Source organism: Desmodus rotundus, chromosome 6 (genome assembly GCF_022682495.2).
Source record: "Desmodus rotundus isolate HL8 chromosome 6, HLdesRot8A.1, whole genome shotgun sequence".
NCBI lineage: Eukaryota > Metazoa > Chordata > Mammalia > Chiroptera > Phyllostomidae > Desmodus > Desmodus rotundus.
Window position 1 is genome coordinate 101,420,249 of NC_071392.1, and position 15,558 is coordinate 101,435,806.

The window sequence follows — 15,558 nt, forward strand, 5'->3', positions numbered from 1 at the left end:
GACTCCCCTGGGACCTCACGCCGCCTCTCTGAACTTGGCCTCTCTTGTCTGGGCCTGGAGATGGAGGTGGAGAAGGTTGAGGAGGTTAGGCTGAATGTGTCCTTTTCCCGTCTTTCTTTGGTTTAATTTGGGAAGTGGGACCTCCTTTTTGCTTTGGTTAAGGCATGATTTCATTTTATTTTCTTGCCACTTACCTTGTTTCTCTTCCAACTCAGCTGCAATGAAAAGTCCAGTTACTACAGCATTCTGGGTTGTTCTGTAGATTTTCCTTGAAAAGCACTTAAGGATGGAGAACATCGATTCTAGAGCAAGGCTCCTCGAGTTCGAATCCTGACTCTGCCAGTTGCTTGCTGTAGACTTTGGGAAAGTGACTTCACCTTCTTGTCCCTCAGTTGCCTCATCTCTAGCTTGGGCACAGTAATGCCTGGGATGGTTGTCATGGGGATGGAGTGAGGCAGTGAGTGGGAACTTCTCAGAATGGTGCACAGAACAGCTACCACCCTGAGACAGCTGGGAAAGTACCAGACTGGGGCATTTGCACGGGGCCAGGCAGGCAAGCTAGAGCTTCCACCATAGATGTTTCTCTGGGTAGGGGAGAGGAAAGAAAGGGGCTTAACTAAAAAGCGGTCTGCCATCTCTCCTAGTACGTCCACGAAAGAGCAAAAGTTCCGTGGGCTGTGGCCCCTGCTCATAACTGCGTCTCATTCTAGCCCTATTACAAGGTATTTGTGCTTTTGGTATAAATTATAAATCTAAACATATGCAGGGTTTGTTTTCCCCCCAAAGCAGATTCCAACCAGCATGAAACCAGCCAAGCCAAATAAATTGTGCGCTTAAGTCCATTGCCCCAGCACCGTGTAAGCCGTGGGGCTGTGGAGCATCGCTTTGAAGAGGGCGCCCATTAGGGCTCCAAGCATCAGGCTTCAATTTAGGCAGCGCATTTTTGAAGAGTTTCCTAGAAATTCACAGCGAAGAAAGACAGGCATGAGGTGGGGTGGGGGGCGTGAGGGGCTCTTATCGAATCGCACAGGATGCATTTCGGGGGCGCTGTCATCAAAGAACGCAACAGAGCGACAGCCCCGAACTCCGCCAGGGCCGCAGGGTTCCTCAGCTGGGGAAGTCGTCCCGGGAATGCGAAGATCACTTTCCATGTGGTATTTGTGAGGAAATGACTGTCACCAAGTGGAAAATGTCAGGTCCTCCGACAAGCCCTGTGGGCACTCAACGTGCAGAAAGCTGTTTACTTAACTGGAGCTGGTCCTGAAAGTATTTGACTCCAGAGGGTCCCTAAGGGAGTGTGGACGGTGTCTGGGATTCTCTTTCAGGTCAGGACTGGGCCTTTGCTAATCCCCCAACTGATAAGGCTCCCAGGTTTCAGGAAGGATTCCATTCCCCCACTCCACTGATGAATGGGCAGTCTGTCCCCCCTCCATGGAGCCGGGTGCCAGCAGAGAGGCTGTGGGTCTGGGTGAGAGTGGAGGAGGAGCCTGGGGTGATGCCTCGTGATGCTTATCTGTGGGAAGAATCCAGCCTTCAGATGTTCTCCATCAGTGCTGAAGGTTGACAGGCGGACAAAGGAGGAGAATTCTGATGCCACCGTCTGCAGGAGAGTGATGGAGGTACCAAGTGAGATGGCGCCTCCCCCTTCCCAAGCAGCAGACCCAAGGGCGAATGAGGTGGGACTAGACAGTGAGGCTCCAGGCTGGGAAGGGGGTCAAAGGCTACAGCAGTGACCTTACCCTGAGGACCTAGGAACAGAGGTATTCCAGGGGTGTGCAACCTTCCTGTTTACTCTCACACACTTGCCTGGGGCACCCCCTTCATTCCCAAGGCCACATCCTCCCCCACCCTCGCGCCCCCTCACTGACCGCCTGAGCAGATCTCTGTGAGCGTGTGGGTCTCACAGTAGAGGAATACATCTCCTCTGTATTAATCTCTGTCCCCTAAATGCTCAGCCTGCCACGCAGATAGCAACAGCCTCCCTGCTTACGGCACCAGGGGACCGTGGGTAGAGGTGGGAAATGGTTTGAAAGTGTTGGAAACGCTGTGCGGTTTGGAAGTGTGTGCCAGTAGGGGCGGCAGAGAAGATTCCGGGGCCCCAGGTAGTGAGTGTGGTCACTCAGGGACTTGAGAGGTCATTTGGAGTCATCCCAGATGTCCCCACGGGCAGCCCACCCCCTACCCTGGTGTCCTCGGGCACCCCCTTTACAACTCTGGCCAAATTCATTTGCCACCGGGGCTCTTATGTACTTAAGGTTTCCCTTTAAATTGATTTATTTTCTCTCCCAACTTTTTGTTTCGACTAATTTCTACCCTGCAGGAAAGTGAGACGATAGTGTCAAGAACGCCCATGACCCTCTTGCCTAGATTCACCAATTGTGAATGGTTTTGCCACATTTGTTTTCTCTATTTTCTCCACACATACATCTATAAAAAAACAACATAGAATTATTTGTTTTCTAAGTCCATAAAGTACTTAAATAAGCTTTCAATTTTAGAATAGTTTAAGCTTTAAAGAAAAGGTACAAATCATGTACAGAGAAATCGCCCATGCTGTACCCAATTTCGAATCAGTTCCCTTACTGTTGACACCTCGCCCTGTTATTGTACATTGTTACAACTAATGCAACAATGGTTGCATTGGTGCATCATCATGACCTGAACTCCACGTTTTATTACGGTTTATTTTATCCTCACCCAAGGACATGCTTATTGATTCTACAGAGAGGGGAAGGGAGGGAGAGAAACACCGATGTGAGAGAGAAACATCAGTTGGTTGCCTCTCATACATGTCCCAGCTGGGACGGAACTAGTTACCTAGGTATATGCCCTGACTGGGAATCGAACCCACGAACTTTCGGTTTATAGGATGACGCTCCAACCAGCTGAGCCCCACTGGCCAGGGCTTTATTAGGATTTTGTTAGTTTTTCTCTTACCTGGGGTGGGGGCAGGAAGGGGGAGGGGATGGCTGACCCCACCAGCTCAGGGCTATGGAGAATGTCATTTGTCTTCTCTGCAGCAGGTCCCCCCCAGGGCTGAACTCCCAACGCTGGCCTTTGGCAAGTGTGGAACACAAGGGAACATGCTGGAGAATTCCATCCACAGCTCGTGACAATGCGTGAGAATGCACCCCGCATCCCATCCCAGGTCCGCCTGCCTGTCGTGTCTGGGACCTGGTCCTCGTGGGGAACAATGGCTGGACAGATACTGTGTTGTCTCAGTAGCCCTTTGTCTGAACTCGTGCAAATTCCTGCCTTTAAAACGCTTCAAAATAGGCTTCACGTTTGTAAGTTCGAGTAGGGGACATGGGTCCCGAAAGCAAGTCTGCACTTTCCAACCCTTTCCAGTGCACGCCTGCTGTCCTCCTTGCCAGGGCCGGAGCCCGCCGCCGAGCCACTGGACAGCTCCTCTGCGCTGAAGGAATCCCACTCTGGGATAACCTGCTGTTGGCTCACGGGGTCCGCGCCTCTCAGCAGAGGTGGTTCAGCTGGGGCGCTGGCAGGGTTTCTGGGTTTCCTCCTCAGTGTTGCTGCGTATTTCTCCGCGGACGAACTGTAGAGTTCTTTGAGTTTGTCCAAGGGGGCAAATGGGTGGTTGACATTTTCTCCTCATGCGGGGCGCAGCGCCCCTAAAGAGGGAAGCTGGTTGGGACACTAGTGACAGAAGAATCCATCCTCATGTTTTAAAATGAAGCGGTTACAGGTCAGGGTGTCCCCTTAAAGCTTTCGCCTCCCCCTTTCCCAGGGGCAACGACTCAGCTCGGTTTATATCCTTCCAGACTATTTTCCTGGCTTTCTATGCGTTTCCATAGCATTTCACTTTATGAGTATGTGTAAGGGGGCGGGGGGAGGTTACATGTAAGGATCACAGCGAATGGGCCGCTCAGACCCTCTTTTCACTCAGTAACATGGCTTGGAGATCCATCTCTGTGGTTACATACAGACACTGCTCACTGGTTTTATTTTATTTAAAAAAAAATTAAATTTGTTTATTGATTTGAGAGAGAGAGAGAGGAAAGGGGGCAGAGAGAGAGAGAGAGAAACATCAATGTGATAGAGAAACATTGATCGGTTTCCTCCCATATGTGCCCTGACTGGGGATTGAACTTAAAACTTACGTATGTGCCCTGACCAGGAATCGAACCCATGACCTTTCAGTGTCCAGGACAACATAGGCTCCAACCGACGGAGCCACACTGGCCAGGGCACACTCACTCTTTTTAAATTGCTGCCTGGCAAACCATCATATGGTTCTTCTACATTCTATTTAACCAGTCATTACTCGATGGATATTGATTTCTAATTGTTTCCTACGATAAGCCATTTTTTCCTAGCATACCTATCTGTATATGCCTCACAATGCCCAAACATCAGTGATGTTTGGGGTGTCAGCCTGTTGCCCACTTTCAGTTTTCAAAGCTCTTGCCAGATCACCCTTTAGAGCGTGTGTGTGTGTGTGTGTGTGTGTGTGTGTGTGTGTGGTGGCGGCAGTGGCGGGGGCAGGTATCAGTTTCGGTTCTTTGGGGCTGTCTAGCCCTGGCTTCTCGTCTGCAGTAGCTGCCCAGCGAAGGGAGCCAAGGCGAGGCAGGGAGAAATTTGTCTCTAGGTGTTGCAGGCGGGGAGGCACTGCGGGTCCGGCCTCCCCGTCAATGGGGCTTTGTTCCTGGGTGCATCCCTGAGCAGAATCCCAAAACAAGATATGCCCAGGGGACAGAAGGAACCTGGCATCTCACCCCTTGACTCATAGCCACTAAGTTTCCAGGAGTCTCTCACACACAAATGTAACAAGGGTGTGTGTGTGGGGGGGTGGGCAGACCCTGAAATAATTAGGTTGTAAAAAAGGGGGGGAAGCAGGAAAAGAAGCTCACTGCTAACTATAAAGATGTAAAGGGAAAAGGCCAAGCCAATTCGCATCCTAGAAGGGGGCGGTGCAGAGGGGACAATGGGGTTTGGGGAGAACCCAGGACCCAAGGAAGGCGTGTGTGGAGGATCAGATCGGGTCAGAGGTGGGACAGATGGCGAAGAGGGAAGGCAGGAGGGACTGGAGAAAGCGTGAGGAGGGTGACGAGAAAGTGGCAAGGTAAGAGGAGGAAGGAGAGGCGGGGGAGGGAGGGGGGAGGCTGGTCCCTGTCTGTTTGTGATTAGCACGCAGCCCGGTGCAGGATGGAGTAAACAGAAACTTCTAGGCGTCCCCACACCCCCCTCTGAGGCAAAGCAGAAATCAGATGCTCCATGATTAATCTCGGAGAGTTCGGGACAGGACCACAAACGCTGTGCGGACTTGAAACTCGCTGCCTTTTCCCAGTCCCCCTGCCAAGATGGGAGTGGGGGGTGGGACATGAAGGGGTGGGGGCCCCGCCTGCTGGGGGCCAGCATGGAATTCTCCCTGGCGGAGCTCAGAGTGACACTGACAGGCAATCGGCTGCGTCCAGAGCAACAGGCAGCATCCGGGAGAGCGGGGCCCGCTGGGGGCGCCCCAGGCGGGCTTCCTGGAACCCGGGCTCCGCGGCCGGCTGCCGGCACCCTGACACAGGCCAGATAAGAGCCCGGCCACACTATCGGAGCCCCCAGTACGGTGTCCCCAAGACACTGCAGAGACAGCAGGGACGTCGGCGGGCTCCTGGGAGGCGATCACTGGAGTGGCCCCTCTGGCCCGGGTTTCCGCAGCCCTGGCTCATCTCCTCGTGTTCTGCGGTGGATACGAGCCTACACTTGCTTCAGCGAACAGCCAGGCGGCTTCAAGGAAGACAGCGTGACAGGGTCCTAAAAGTCCAGACCTGCTGATGGTGAGTGCAGGGCGACGGGTGTGGGGACCAGACGCTAGAGGGAGGTGGGGGGGGTGAGGAGGACGGCAGGTCCTTACTTTCCAGCCTGGAGCTCCCAAAGCTGGTGCAGGGCGTCTGTGTGGAAGGTGAGATGGCAGGGCAGTACCTTGCTGTGTGGCCTCAGGAAAGTTCTTTTCCCTCTCTGGGCCTCGGTCCACCTCTAAAATGGAGTGGTTGAACGAGGTGATCTTTCAGGGGCTCTTGCTGTGCCTGCTATTTCTTGCGAGTCTGCTGTGTGCCAGGCACCCTGCTGGGCAGTTTGAAACTTCAGTTTGGGGAATCCTCACCGGCCCCCTTGGAGTAGGTCTTATGATTATTATTCTTCTCGTTGTACATGGAGCAAACAGAGGCTCAGAGAGGTGAAGTGACTTCCCCAGGGTCACACAGCTGGTCAGTGGCAGAGATGAGAATCGGACCTTGGTTTTTCTGACTTTACTTTCACTCAACTCTCCACCCCGAGTAGTCTGAGTTCTGTGTTCTGAGAGTCTGTGATCACCCCAGGAAGCAGGGGTGAAGGAGAGGGGAGCGTTATCTGGAAGAGGGGGCCTAGAGGTCCAACAGAGGAAGAAGCAACAGGCTGAGCAGCCATCAGCTGTTCGGATTGTGTATCAGCCCAGGGAGTGGGCACGCTGTCCTGGGCTGGGCAAGGGCTCCTGCCTTGAGTGAGGAGTGCCCGTGTCATCTGCTGCGTTTGCTGCCCGGTTGTGAGAGACCCCTGGGTGTGAGAGAAGAGGGTTAATATTAGGCAGGGGTGGGGAGAGCTGGGGGTAGGAAGAGTGGCACATGCCTCCGCTCAGTTTTGTTCCAATTTTATTTTGCTGTTTCAAAAATGTGTTTCAAATCACCCTGGGCCCCCACTGCTCCTCCGGACGAAACAGAATTGTGAAACACATAGAGTTTTCCGCATGCCTCTCCCGGGGGATTCACACATGAGTATCATCACTGAGGGCTATTTGCACACACGTCCCTGCAGCTGTGGCGGGCAGCAGCCAAGAGATAAGAAATGCGCCACAGGGCCACGGCAGGAGGGAAGTCCCTCGGGTGCCCGGCATCTGGGCAGAGCTGGAGGTCCTGGCACCCAGATGTGGCCTCCTGTTTTCTCTCCCCTGGAAAATTCCATTCCACAGCAGCTCAGCACTGACTCAGACCTCCTGTCCTTTTAGGGACCAGCTCTGCCTTGGGCTCAAGCTGAGACCTGAGTGGTGGTCCCAGCTCCAGGGTGATTAACTTGTCCCAGAAGCCCCGTCAGTCCCGGGGCAAACCAGGACGGCTGGTCACCGTATCCATATTATCGATGCTCCGAAGGGTATCGATATCTATTTTAGTTGTCTGGTAGAAATACAAGGTCACGGTGAGCTATGGTGTGTCTCTTCCCAATGCCATTTTTAGTGATGTCCAGCTGGCAGCCTGATGTCGGCCACCTCGGAAAGATTTACACTTTGGGCATTGGCACACGAGTACAACTCAGGGCTTATTGTTTCGTTCATCGTCTAGATTCGAGGCAGTGAGGGCGAAAAGTTAACCAGCTAAACATCTGTTCTCTCTCTAGCTGTTACATTGTGAATAGCACCCCAAATCGAGGAAGTTGCTCATGTCACTGACAAACAAGTTAAGTTGCAACATGCTCTGTGTTGTATCTGTTGTTCTTAGTCCTTCAAGTAAATTAAATATCAACCAACATTCCTGAAGAAATACAGTTGCGTATCCCTCAGAACCACAGATTGACCGCAGGTGGAACGGCTGAGGGAGAAAAAAAAATCAATGAAAACATTCTGTGCGATTCAATCGGTGATATGAAATTTACAAAAAAGAGTATCATAAATTTTATTTTTACTTGTAAATTGTGTCCTTTACACCAATGCAATCTGTAATACCCCTAAGTATATGTGTATGCATGTGCAGTGTGTGCATACACATGTACACGTGTGTATATACACGCATGTGCACGCACGCACACACACATTTTCTGGTCGTTAACCCTTTCCCAGAGCACTGCGGGCTCCCCAGCACTTATAGACACTTGTGCCCAGAGTCTCGGCAGCCCTGTGGTGGACCGTCCCCAGCCCTCGCCCAGACGGATTAAAACTGCAGGCCTGGGACACAGTTCCCTCAGCTTCCTCGTCTGGGCTAAAACAAGCCAACAGCCCAGCTGCCCTCTACTGCTTTGATCACAGGACTAGATGCCAGGATTGGGGGGTGGGTAGGAGGTGTCGTCCGCACGTGCAGCATCCTGGCGGCCCGTCCGTGGCAGCTGCCCGCTCATTCCACTCCGTCTCAGGTCTCACCCCTGCCATCCTGTATTTTCACACACAGCGAACAGTTTTCTAATGCGAACGGCATCTTGGCACAAGTAGAAGGAACCACTAAGCCAAAACTATAGGAAAGTTAAGACAAATTTCTATTTTTAGGAACTTTAGGAGCCAGGTGGGCCCTTTCCAGCTCTCCCAAGCCAGCAAGCACGAGAGGAAAATACTTCTCCTTTCCAAGTTTCGCCTCCCCTTCTGTCCAGGCCAAGGAGGGGGCCCAGGTAGGGACACTGGCTAAGAGAAGAGCGCTGTGACGGCAGGCAGAGGGGAGCTGTGCCACAGCAATTTTTAAAAGAACTAAAAACAGGGCTTATTATCATTTTATTTTGCATGGGAGGAAGGGCAATCCTGAGTTTAAATCTTCGCTCCAGGTAATCAAGAGCCAGGTATACCTATTTTTCCACACCCTTCATTCATTCGTATTCATAGTTCTCAAAAATGAGATCACTTTCCATTTTGTTCTGTCTCTTCCTTTTCTTCTCCTTCTTCTCCTCCTCCCTCTCCCTCTCCTTCTTCTTCTTTAACCCTCACCCTCAGATATATTTAGAGAGAAACATCAGTGTGAGAGAGAAACATCGATTGGTTGCCTCCCATACATACCCAGACGGGGATCAAACCTGTGACGTCGTGGTGCAGGAGATGAAGCTCCAACTAATCGCACCTCCTGACCAGGGCCGGCTTCTTCCTTTTTTCACTTGACCACGTGTCCTGGGTGTTTTCCCCATTAGCCCACGAAGACCTACACCATCCCTTCCGATGCTGGTCTGGTAGAAGTCCCAGGAGGTCGTAGGAAGAAATCCCTTTGGATAACCACGTCTCTACTTTCTAGCCAGGTCTCAAACTTTCTTGACCCCAAAACACAGGCATGGAGCCCAGCTGCTTCCACTGTTCAGTGAAAAGAAATTGGATTGGCTGTCCCTTCAACCCATAACTGGAGGCTGACTGCTTGCAGTCACCTTCCCGGCGCCAGCCTGGTCCAAGTGGCGGGCAGCTTTCTCTGGACCCTTGTTGCTGCCTTTCCACTGAGGTTGCTGCTGCTTGTCTTGCCTCTCTGACAGTCTCCTCTCCCCTTGCAGTCAGTCATGTCCAGTTAAAAGGAAATTGGGCCTTGTCCCTCCTGTGCTCGCCAGTCCTGGCTCCCACCTCACCCAGAGTCCAGGACAAAGTCCTCAACGTGGCCGCAAGGTCCCGCAGGATCTGGACCTCACCTCCCTTGTTCTCCATCCACCCTGTACTTTCTGTCCTCAGTTGTGCCAGGCACAATCCTGCCTCAGGACCTTTGCACTTGCCCTCCCCTCTGCCTGGACCACTCATTGTCCAGATCTCCACGTGGCTTGCTCCCCACCACTTATCATTTATCATCCAATGAATGATATATTTTCCTTTTCTTAAATGTCCCCTAAAATGTGAGCTTCCTGAGGGCAGGGACTTTCCTTCCCTATCTGTCTTATTCAGTGCTGAAATCCATAGTAGTCACTCAATAAACACTCATTGCCCAGCGTAGGCACTCAGTAGGTACTTGTGGAAATAATTGCTTTGCTATGTCACCAAGGGCGACAAGACAGCCGGCCTTTTTGGGAGAACCTGACTGAGCCACCAGGCACCCGGGTCCATCAGTGGATGACCCTGGGCTGACTCACCAAGCCGCCCCTCATTTGCATATCAGTGAGAGTCAGTGACACTCTGCATCTTCAGATGCGCCTGTCCGACCAACCTGGGCCCAGGTTCCAGGGCCCTTCACATGGCCTCTGTCCCAGGTGGTCTCGGAGGGCCCTGGAAACGACACCCTCTTCCTGACCTGAGTCCCGATAAACCCAGGCTCAGGCGGATCGAGGGGCTTGGATTCTGCTGTGGTCGGCTGGCTGTCCCTGCCTTGTCCCAGTACTGTGGCGGCCCTCCTCAGAGGACCGTGCCCAGCACTGCCTTCCAGATTCACCCGTGAAGGGGAGGGAACACCCTGTGGGGTGGAAGCCTGGGGAGGGGGCACAACAGTTCCCTCCGAACACATCAATGGACACCCTCACTCACCAGGGGCCCAATAGGCTTGCCCCTGGTTACCCACAGAGGGCACAGCCTAAAGTCTTTTGCTCACCTACCCAGGGAGAGGGGTCCCCGTAGATCCCTGGTCCCCAATCCAGGTCTAGAGAGCTTTCCTCAAGATTTTCAAAGATGGACCACAGGTAGGATGGAATTCATCATTGCCTTGTCATCAGACACTGAAGAGGTGCCCGAATGGCCCCTTCCCCCCATCAAAGTCTCACTACATCACTTGTGAAATAAAAGACTCCTGTGAACCACCGCCCACTGAGAACCAGTGCTCCGACAATTATCTGTGCCCACTTCTGTGCTCCCACCCCCAGTGCAGTGGTCTCTGCTGTCTTCAGTTTGGGGCGCACCCCCTGTCTGCACCTCTAAAACGCCAGAGCTCTCTTGTCCAGAAGCCTCATTCAGTGTTTTTCTCTCGTGCTCATTGTTTCTGGGGGTTTATGTGCCGGCTCCTGAAATAGCCCTGGAGGACGCTCCTAAGCCTGCGTGGCTGTCACAGGAGCTGGGCAGCAGTCAGGGGTGGGGGCGGTCAGCTCCACCCCAACCAGTGTCTGGGGGCCCCAAAGCCAACGGCTGCTCCTAGAGGAGGGAAGGGATGCTGGGTGACGGGACAGCCAGCCATGTCCACTCCAAGCTGGGCTGGTCTGCCTCCTCGCCCCTTTTGACCATCTTAGTGCACAGGCGGCCGACCTGGTTGAATGGTGACCGGCGTAGGCCACCTTTGGCCTCGTCTGGGTGAGGCTGTCAGCTGCACATGAGTAGCTGCACACCACACGTCTGGAATACCTATTCTGAAGGGTAATTCCCAGGGATAAAGCATGTTTATGCTTTTTTTTTTTTTTTTTGGCAGGGTGGGGGGTGGGGAATTCCGTTTCTGTTGCCAATTAGTTCTGCTTGAGAACAGCTTTCCTCCACACCAGCGTGCTGCCTGCCCCGGCCTTGAGTTCTGTTGATGAGTGCAAAGTGGGGAGAAAACTGATTTTTCTTTCCTTCCTCCACCCCCAACTGTGAAACCCGGCTGTTAGTGATGAAAGGGGTCCTGTGGATCATTTCGTTTTGCTTGTCATGACTCCAGGAAAGGCTATAAAAATAATCGGTGGGCCCCGCTGGCCATAACTGACTGGAGAGAGAGGCCGGCTACCACAGCGTCTGAGTTATCCCAGTCGGTTTCAGACGGGCCTCTTCCAGTGACACCTGCTCCCCCGGCCAGCGCAGGCTGGGGCGTGGGGAAGGTTGGCTGCGCGCTTCTCTTCTTTCCCAGATTCCGGGGTGCTCCTGGCAGAGGGGGATCGGCATGACAGAGAGGCTGGGAGGCCATGTGGCAGAGTGGCCCTGAGCATGGCTCTGAGGCCCATTAACTGCCCCAAATCCCAGCTGCACCATTTTTAGCCATCGACCTGGTGGTGCCAGGGACTTGACCTCTCCACGCTTCAGTTTCCTCATTTTAAAGTGATGATCATGGTCCCGCCCTGCCCATGTGTAAAGTTCTTCCTAATGTCAGCGTTCAGTGTCTGCTCTTGACCCTCCCACTCTCCCTTGGCTGACACTTGAGTCCTACGCAGCTGTGCCAGAGCGTCTTCATCCAGGCTCCTGTTGATGGACGTGAGATCGGTTCCCGTCTTTTGTGATCGCAAATAATGCCGTATTGAATAACCTGTGGCTTTGGGTACCCAGCCCTGCCCGAAGGTATGCGAGCCCTGCGATAGCCTTGGCACCGGACCTTCCTTCCTGCGGCCTGCAGAGTGACGAGAGGTGCACAGGGCGAAGGGCCAGCCCAGGCCTGGCATGCAGACAGACCTGTGCGGCGGGGCGGGAGGCCGCACGTATTCCTCCTGAGTCCCTTGGGGAGTGAGGCACCCAGGGATAAGTTTCAGAAGGTTGGGGCGGGGGCCCTCCAGCCCTCAGGCTCCTGGCAAATGCCCTGAGGTGATCTGAAGAGAGGAAATCTGTGCCTCCCAGGTTCTGTCCATGCTTCCTGATCCTCTTCCTCCATGAAACCCCCTAGGATTCCACCCCCCACCCCCAACACCCTTGACTGTCTCCGCATGGACTTAGCATCCACGGGTGTCCAGCCCCCATTTTGAGAGGGTGGGGGCAAAACCTTAGATATGGAGTCAGAAAGGCCAGATTTTGGTCCTGGCTCGTCAGGGCCACCTCCCCTGTCATCCCCTGGGCCTCCACGTCCTCCCCTGCATGAACAGGAAAATAATAATGGCAACAACTGCTCGGGAAGGTTTTATGAGGTCTCCGTGGCGTACGTGTATGACTTGTTTGACCCTGCGCTGGGCACTAGACATACCAGCTGCAGTGAGGAACGTCCCATTTGTGGGAGTGCCCGGGTCTCCCCGCAGCCGCCCACAGAGCTCGCCGGCAGCAGCGTCTGCTTTGGAAGCAGAGTTTGAAGGCAATGCGACCTCACTGTGGGGCTCTGAGCAAGTTACTCCCTCCGAACTGCATTTTCTCTGGGAAACAGGGGTTCTAATCACACGTATCGTGCAGGTTTGTTGTGAGAATTCCACGAGGCAAAGCACTCGATGCTTTGGATGCAGCAAAGCCTCAGTAAGTGGTGGCTCCTGCTGACATTGCTCAGCATCAGCGTGAACGGCTGTAGATAACCTCCCGGAAACTGCTGTGGCCTCGAGCGTGCAGTCGGTGCTTTGTGAACACAAACAGATTCAACCCACAGTCCAAGTGTGCGCGCTGTAAAGCGGGGTCTGGGGGAGGCGCAGATAGAGGCCCAAGCCTCGTGTTGCTAACCCTTAGGGAGGCCAGAGAAAAGTAGCCCAGGGAGACCTGCAGCTGTCATCTGCTCCGGCTTAGGTCCGTGAGGTGACAGACCAGGCATTATCACCCCCAGTTTATAGTGCAGGAAACGGGTACCCAGAGAGAGCAGCCTCGCGCCGCATCCTATGGCAAGGCTGTGGCCCGGCCGGCGCCACCCCGCTGTCCCGACTCTCCGGGCAGTGGTCTTCGCCCTGACCCTCGGCCAGTGCAGGAAGTGGACTGCGGGGCCAAGATCCAGGGTCCCTCAGTGACCGAAGCCCTTGCACATTTCTGACATTTTTGCATCTTTGGACAAAAGGTGAAGGAACTCAGATGAACTGTTCTGGTTTCCTGCTGGAAAAATACTCCTGACCCAGACTGGGGATCTTTGCAGTTGGGTCGTATCTTAAGCGTGGTATTGCCTGTATTTTGCTGCTTCTCTCCCCCCACGCCCATTCTACTGCTTAGCAGCAGCGATTGCAAAACAAAAACAAAAACAGAACCCCAGATAGGGCAAATCCCGGAATGAACTAGACTTGCTGAAGGGCATCAAATGGGCCGGAGGGCTCCCTGCACCATCGACGCTGGCATCGGTCCCTGCCCAGCCTGCTGCTGGATTCGCCCCAGACAAGAGCAAATGAGTGAGCAGATATTCACTGCCTTCACAGGCCTTCTGTATACCCTCCCCTCCTCTTCTAGGGGCGCCCATCATTGGATTTAGGGTCACCCTCACCCATCATGACCTCGTCTTAATAATTCCACTTTTAGAGGCTCCATATCCAAAGAGAGAAACATCCTAAGACTCTGAGGAGACAAGCATATTCAGGGGGACACGGTCCAGTCCATGACACCACCCGATGAGTGTCAGCTGCCGCTTGCCCTCCTCTAACCTTGGGCCCCCGCAGCATGTTCTGAGCCCCTTTCTTTTGTTCTCCCATTCGGCCCTCTCCACCACCTGTGAAGTGGGTTCTGTGATTACTTGTCTGAGGCCCAGAGAGGTGAACTGACATGCCCAAGGTCACGCAGTTGGTCATAGCCAATCTGGGGTTCAGACCCTTTTCTTTCTGACTCCAACTCTGGTAAGGTTTCAGATCCTCCAACCCCATCCCAAGAGTATGGCGTTGCTGTTCTTTCTGTCCCAGAATCCCAGCTGTCTGAGGCAGGCTTCTCCTGGCCCACACCTCACTGCAGACACATCCCCCCCAAAGAGGCTATATAAAGAGGGGAAGGAATGTTGCCTGTTGAGGAGCAAACACGCAGCCTAGTTCTGCCTCAGATCCCTGGCGCCCGGCTCTCCCGCAGGTAGGAAGCTGCGTGACCCCCCGTGTATGGAAGAGTGTGCCAGAGGCACACATTTCATCCCTGGCAGCTGGTAACATTTTAGGAGTCTTGACTTGGGGCTACAAATTGAAAAATGGTCCATTAAGGTGTGATTTATTCGACATAGAGACAACACTATTAAACGCTTACAAAGTGCTTCACTGTGTCGGGTCCACAGGCCCGGATTTTGGGCTGGAGCCTGCCAAGACCATAGGGCAGGACATCGAGGGGGGAGGGGCCCAGTGGGGCCAGAGCGGGGCCTGACAGAGACAAATGAGCTTGCAGCCACGTGATATACGGCAGTTTACATTTTAACACGCCTGGGTCGAGGCTGTGGAAAGAACTTGCTTTGGCTAATAAGGGACGTGTGCATTAGGAGCCTCTCGGAGCCCTAAGCTCACAGTCAGGAAGGAAGGATTATAATTTCCAACAACTGTGGCTTCGGGGCCAAGAAATAGTCGCTGTGTCAGCAGGGCGAGCCGGGAGCCTGCCCCCAGCCAGTGAGTGGGTTGGAGGCCTCTGGGGAGAACAGGAGTTCCCAGAGGACAAAGCCAGCCTGCAAAGCTTTGCTGGGGTGTGGGGGTACCGGCCAGTGTGTAGGAGCCAGCCACAGTGCAGGGAGCATGGCGCCAAAGCTAGACCATCTGGGTTCAAATCCTGCCTCCTCCTCTGACCAGCAGGCCCTTGGCCAGCCCTGGGCCAAATAGGGATTATAGCATAATCTACCTGTGGAGTGGGGGTTTGTGGGGGCCCCTGAGCTAATGGCACAGAGTGCGTTTCATCAAAGCTGGCCGTTGTTGTTAGGGTGGCGAAGGGGGGCTGCTGATGGCGTGTAGGATGGGCCGGTGCTGAGGCGAGAGGGAAACTCACGGCTCTGGGTCAGGGCCCAGGCTGCTAGCTTGCCAGGTGTACCCTGGGCGGGAGTCTGCTTCTAGTTCCCGCCCTCAGGGCAATTGGGAGGCCAGTACTGATGTGGGTTGTCACCCAGCTTGGGTGGCCCAACTGCCCAGCGTCCAAGAGGCTGTGGGATCAGCTGGGGTAGGGAGGACACACAAGAGGGGCTGAGGTTACCCCCAGACCTCCACCTGCTGCAGGTGAGCTGCCCATGGGCTACCCAGCAGTCTCCATGCCTATGGCCATCAAGGGTCTGATTTACATCCCCAACTTAGGAGTGATGCAAGGACAGACAGTGGCCCTGGGGTGCTGGTGGCCCTTCTGCCCAGGTAGCTCCAGCCCCAGATGAGATGGGGGGCAGATGTGCGCCTCTATGGGCAGTTAAGCCTGGTTCAGCATGGCGG

The 15,558-nt window shown here is 53.9% G+C and overlaps 1 protein-coding gene across 3 annotated transcripts in view; it reads left to right on the forward strand.

Annotated features, from left to right (window-relative positions):
* Nucleotides 1-5,225: 5,225 nt before the first annotated feature.
* RIPOR3 (RIPOR family member 3) overlaps nt 5,226-15,558 on the forward strand; it is a 60,178-nt gene continuing 49,845 nt past the window's right edge. For 2 of the 3 annotated variants that reach the window (XM_024559830.3, XM_045195000.3), the window contains exon 1: nt 5,226-5,786. In XM_024559830.3, coding sequence (XP_024415598.2) covers nt 5,784-5,786 — 3 coding nt within the window. In that variant the 5' untranslated portion in view covers nt 5,226-5,783. Of the gene's footprint in view, nt 5,787-8,246; nt 8,353-15,558 lie in introns of those variants that run through there. The other variant, XM_045194995.3, reaches the window with a different exon arrangement.